We start from the raw sequence: 6000 nt of genomic DNA, 5'->3' as shown, positions 1-6000 counted from the left end.
ATCTCACAAAAGATTTCCCTCTAAAAATCTTTGATGTGGTCTTTTACTGAGTTTGTTTGTTTGTTTATGATTTATATACATATAAATAAAGCGCCGTCAAAATGATAGATGAACAGGAAGTGTTATGAGAGGGTTCTCAATAAACTCATCAAATCACGAGAGAAATATTGTTTACATCCGATAATATTATATAATATAACAGGCACGTAGCATCGATTTTTTCAAAATGGGATGGGGAAGATCTAACTTATCACTAATCCTTCAACACAAGGCAGAAATTATTTGTTTGAACTACTGCCGTTGTAAATATGTAAATAATTATTCTAATTTTGGGTTAATTAAATGGCTTGTACTAGTATGAAATGACTTCTCAAGTTATACACGTTGCTTGACATACAGCGACATATCAAAATACGAAGGAGTCAAGTATCGAGAATGTTACATGTAATAAAGAGTAATAAATTTATTACAGTAATAGTAATGGTCTTTTTACTCGTTTCAACAACACACGTAGTTTGCCTGCCTTCAAATTTAAGGGGTTTCCTTGAAGTTTGATTATCGAAAGAAAAAGTGAATCATAACTGAACACCTCTAAGAACCCTCTAAGTGAATTTTATGTCAGCAATGACAGAACATTCAAGTTGTTAGGTTTGAGATGGTCGAACATAATTAAGTAATCATTGTTTGAATGAAGCAAAATAAATTGTCGCATGGTTCAAAAATTTAACAAGACAATATCTTTTGACCTTAGTTTAATATTTTTTAAAAGACAAACATTAACTTTAAACATTTTTTGCCGAGAAATAGGTTTAAAGAATAAAGTTTATAGAAATGCAAATATTGAAAACTTATTTCATATAAAAATAAAGCATCTGAAATTTTTAGACTTCTACACTATACACTTTTTGTCCATGTAATTATTCATGGGTCAGACTATACAAGAATAAGATCATTGGTCTTCTCGAAACAAATGCTTCAGATAAATGGCAAAACGTTTCATCTCGAGATCTCTTTCGCGATTACGTAGCAACACCTCCATTTTGGAACCAGCTGTGAGCTCCATTATTTCATCTTCGGCAAACGGAATTTTGAAGCATCCCAGCTCAACTTTTACCACCTTAATGAACGCAACTTTGAGAGATATTCGTGCGCATCCAGACAGACCACTTTTACCGACATCCATGTTGTATAACTGCACGCAAAGCTTGCCCACTTTTTTCAGTAAAGGAACTTTCAGGCAAATCGCTGGCGGGTTTCTGACTGTAACACGAAATGACGTCATAGTATTGTTAAATTCATTATAGAAAATGTCGCCATTTTCGTTAGATTAAATTGATTGTATCAGAAAGTGAAATTGATGTCACATGTATTAAAGATAACAAACCCGACACTTCTTTACTGTAAACAACCTTTCCTCCCCAAGTTACAGTAAGCAAAACTCCACTGTTTTTCTTCAAGTATTGTACTTTGATACACACTACAAAAAAAAAAAGAACATGTACAGTGGCTTCCGGGTATAACGAGATGCTGGGGACATAGTTTTACTTCTCGTTATAACCGATACTCGTTATATCCGAGGTTGGCATTTCTTTCAACCTGTCTTTATTTCGATACAAAATTCATATCAATCTTGGTTAAATATAAAACGTGCAAATTATCTGCAATTATCATAACTTTAAAACCATAAAGCACAATTTTGGTTCTTTAACAGGAAATTGATTCACCAAAGTGGGCGAGAAAATTACTAAAACTACTTGAATGTGTACTTGTACATGTATCTATATACTTCTGCTTTTAATTGAACTTTGTAGTCTATGGATGCATGCGTTGCGGGAAATTTAACTATCTAAATCAGACGTATAAAATTTAAAGACGACAGATGGTCATCGTCGCAATCGGATGTATACAATTTAATTAAAACGATAGAGGGTCATTGTCGCAAAATCATGGCCAATGTATACGATTATAGGGGTACTCAAGAGTGTGACGAGGTGATAAAGAGGATATATGTTTTCGGTGATGCAAGAGAGGTCGTTTGACCACTGCAAGGTGGGTTTGCGCGCCAAAAAGAATAAAAAGGAAATTCTTTGACAAGCATGCCAGAGATGACGTCATGTACTGGGAATAACAGACACAATGGATACCTCTAGATTATAATAAATATCAATTAACATCATAATTATACACGTTTATTTAAAATATGAACTTATATATAGAAGCTTCATGCTTAAAAAAATGAAGAAAAACTGTTTCTGAATAAATCAATATATTAAAGTTTCAATCTGATTAAAATCAGATCCTCGATCCGATCCTTGTTTTTTTTATTGTCGCTAGAAAATCAAGGAGCATATTGAGGATCTGATTTTAATCAGATAGAATATATGACCAATTTTTTACTACCGTCTTCTTTCTCCGTTAAGACCCGGATGGTCTGGCAGCATTGACACGAGGATCCGCCACACCGACAGCTGCCTGTGACAGTACTCTGTACATACTTCAGCCGAGTGTCAGCGACCCCCAGCTCTGTACCAACAGTTTGGGGAAGGCCTGAGGATTTAAAGGACAAAAAGATCATTTTATTTTTCATAAACATGAATCGGTATTTTATTTTAGACATTGAGCTGAATTTCATTGAAAAAAAATTAATTTTTAAGAGTTTGTTCTAGCTAAACAGTTTCAATTTTGAAGAGTTAGTCCTAACTAAACAGTTTCAATTTTTAATAGTTAGTCCTAACTAAACTAAGAGATCTTGGCATTTTGTACGTAAAATTTGAAAAAATAAATGTAAGTGAACAATATCACTAATGAAACACTGGCCTTATCATTGCTGAAATATCCCTTTTACAAAATTTAAAATGCTAAACGGTGGTCTTATATCTTTATATCACCCATCTATATTGACCAAGTGATAAATAATCAATCATCACTTAACATCTCAAGTTTCTATCAATATTTGTTTATGAGGAAAATGTTAAACATATAACACCCTTTTTGAGAACAAAGAAATAAAATGGTTTGATCAAACGGAAGTAGTTCATTTTCTATTATTTCTGTAAATTTCATTTAATTAATCCTTTGAGATGATTCTGAAATATCAACTCTACAAATCAAAGAAAATAGGTAAGGCAAAAAAGATATGACTTTTAGGAATTGGAATACATGTAAATACGATAAGGTCTTCAAAAGGATCGGAATATATATGAAAAAAAAAATCAAAAAATAAGAATCGGTATAAGCGTATTTCTATAACCAGTTCTTCCGTTGCGACGGGGATCTTAATATTTATTAAAAGAAGAGAAAGTAGAATTGAGCAAATCAGTCAACTTTTGAAAACTTCTCTTGGCGGAATTATTGAAAGAAAAGTGAAGAGATATTCACAAAAACTTTGCCTTTCATGTGTACATGTACGTTAGGAAATACCGCGTAGAACAACTCCTTCCTCTTTATCAAATATCATACACAGCATTGATGATCTACAGGTATCGCATCCGATTTATAATTAAGACAATTATGAATAAAAATACAGTGTAAATTAAAAATTTTACTGAACCTATTCCTCCTACATGTACATCGGACAACACCCCACTCCAAACAGAAACAACACAAAGAAAGGTTAACGCGGCTGTCATCTTTAAACGTGTCCTCTTTCTGTATAGCAAGCCTGACAATCCGTGCAAATAGCTGATTTAAAAGAAAGTTGTTCATTTTATATGATCGACCAATTCACTTCCTTGTTTTGAACATGATCACATGATGGACCCTTTAAATCGTTATAATTTATATTACTTAAACATTAAAAAAAGCCACTTAACCCTTTAACCGCCGCCGTTTTGACAGTTTTTTTTAAAGAATTTAGCAAACAATTTTAAAATGAAAATTACGACATTGTCTGACAGACTTTACATAAGGTAACCTATATATATTATGAAAGGTAAGGTATTAAGGGTTCATACTATGCTCTGTGTCACAACCTTATGGTAACTATGGCAACACAATTTGGTCAAGAACACAACATTTTATGTATTTTGAGTGTTTTTGATTAAACAAGCGTTAATATTAAACACTTTGTAAAAGACACTTAATAAAATATTTATGCAATTGTCCAAGTTGTGTGCTCCAAAATTTTAGTTATAGTATTTTTTTAACCTTTAAATCTATCCAAACAAATAATTGTCAAGTAGTAAAGGAAACCTTTGGAACATAAATTTAGCAATATAATGCTGTATTTTATGGACAATTTGCAGGCATTGACACATTCAACTAAAACAAATTTGAAGAAAAAAATGTGATATGGTATAATGGTAGTTTATAAGAAATAAATAAATACATTGATATGATGGAAATTCACAGCGAGTCCAAATCTACACTATTCAAATGTTTATATACATGTGTACATGTAACATTTAGTAAAATGTAATCCTAACATGTACATCCTACATCTTGAAATGTTTATGATAATTATATTCTATCAAATCCATTCAAAGTTAGCAATAACCCTCGAAATACATTCTTGTTTATATGCCAATCAACTTTTTCCTATATAATACATGTGCTTTATATGGTATCACTAAATTATTTTCTAACATTTTCAGATTAAAAGTTATCGCAAAAAATCTCTAACTTTCTTTTTTTCTCTCTCTTTCTTTCTCTCTCTTAATTTCTAATTTCTAATTTAATTAATTTCTAATAAGCTTTTCTAAGTGAATAGCTTCTACAGGAGAAATATATCAAATAAAAACGACAGTTACTTAATATGTTACATACAATAAAGATAAAAATGACAGCAACAATAAATACTGTAATATGCATTCATTACAAAATTGGAAGCTGATTATGTACATGATATGCTTGAAAACAAGCACCCTGACAAAGATGTATCATACACTTGTCACAACAATAAACAACATCCTTCCTCTTGCCCTTCTTTGCACACCATTTACACCGTCCACGAGGTCGATCTAACTTTATGCTGTGATACTCACTCAAACCTACTGCTGTGATCATATGTTTTCCTAAATGACTAGGCTGCTTCCTGTTAGAAAAATCTGCAATAACACTCATGGAAACATCAACATGAAGATCACCTAAAGAATAATGTTATCTTGGTTTCACCACATCAGGGGTCATCTTCCAAAGGAGAAATATATTGACCAGGGCCACTTCCTGGATGAAATTCATAAAGTACTTCCAGTGCTTTCTTGACTGTCGACCAATGGGACACTTGGAGCGATACTAAATGGCACGATCAACACCATAGTAGTTCTCCTAGTAGGCAGCAACAGCTGGTGGTCGCTGTATTAGTATGACCTCACCCCCAGATACACGACGATGTGTCGGACCATCTCCAAGTGGATCTGATGTGGTTGAAACAATATGAACCTGTAAAGTAAATGATGATTTACCAAATGGATAACATACTTTTTTCCACAATATACACTCCATCAACAATCTGAAATTGGTCAATTACTGGTTTAGCATCTTTCCATGCTGTTGCAACCAAATTGTCTTGTTGCAGTTGTTCAGTATCACCACAACCACTAAAAGTTGGGTTCTTCAGCTGATGTGGGAATCCTTTGCGACTGGTATTGATGGTACCACAAGCATAAATACCATTAACTTCCAAGATTTTGAAGCAATGGGATTGATGTAAAGTACCTATAAATAGAAAATGTCACATAACAATATTGTCAGAAGTTATATCAGTATGCATTTCATTATTCTGAGGTTTACTAAAGAAACGATTACAGAAATCATGTAATAATTTTCATTTAATAAGTTTCATTTATTCAAGATTTATTCTTCTTTACTAAATTCTTTTTGAAAACGATGCAGCTACTTTTCATATATAATTGATGGACATAAGCAACTGGCAAATATACACACAAATTTGGGCTTTCCTGGCCTAATAGTTTTGAGAAAAAGATTTTTATAGATTTTCTCTATATATAAAAATTTATCCCCCATTGTAGCCCCGCCCTACCCCCCAAGGACCATGATTTG

The 6000-nt window shown here is 32.6% G+C and overlaps 1 protein-coding gene across 1 annotated transcript; it reads right to left on the bottom strand.

Annotated features, from left to right (window-relative positions):
• Positions 1-737: 737 nt before the first annotated feature.
• LOC128180907 (uncharacterized) lies at positions 738-3694 on the bottom strand. The gene is made up of 4 exons (XM_052849099.1): positions 3551-3694; positions 2401-2547; positions 1385-1477; positions 738-1260 (listed from the first exon to the last, which is right to left on the bottom strand). Exons 1-4 carry the CDS (start codon positions 3627-3629, stop codon positions 950-952), a joined length of 630 nt encoding a protein of 209 aa, XP_052705059.1. The 5' UTR covers positions 3630-3694; the 3' UTR covers positions 738-949.
• Between the last annotated feature and the right edge of the window lie 2306 nt (positions 3695-6000).

The sequence above is a fragment of the Crassostrea angulata genome, chromosome 4 (assembly GCF_025612915.1).
Source record: "Crassostrea angulata isolate pt1a10 chromosome 4, ASM2561291v2, whole genome shotgun sequence".
Classification (NCBI taxonomy): domain Eukaryota; kingdom Metazoa; phylum Mollusca; class Bivalvia; order Ostreida; family Ostreidae; genus Magallana; species Magallana angulata.
Note: the sequence above shows the minus strand (reverse complement) of the source record. Positions and strands in the feature narration are given on the sequence as shown.

Excerpts from the sequence above, each read along its gene's own strand:
- LOC128180907 (XM_052849099.1), bottom strand. The coding sequence starts at position 3,629 with ATGACAGCCGCGTTAACCTTTCTTTGTGTTGTTTCTGTTTGGAGTGGG. Across the intron at positions 1,478-2,400 it reads CTTAACGGAGAAAGAAGACG|TGTGTATCAAAGTACAATAC; the intron begins GTAGTAAAAAAT and ends TTTTTTTTGTAG. Across the intron at positions 1,261-1,384 it reads TTACAGTAAAGAAGTGTCGG|TCAGAAACCCGCCAGCGATT; the intron begins GTTTGTTATCTT and ends TTCGTGTTACAG.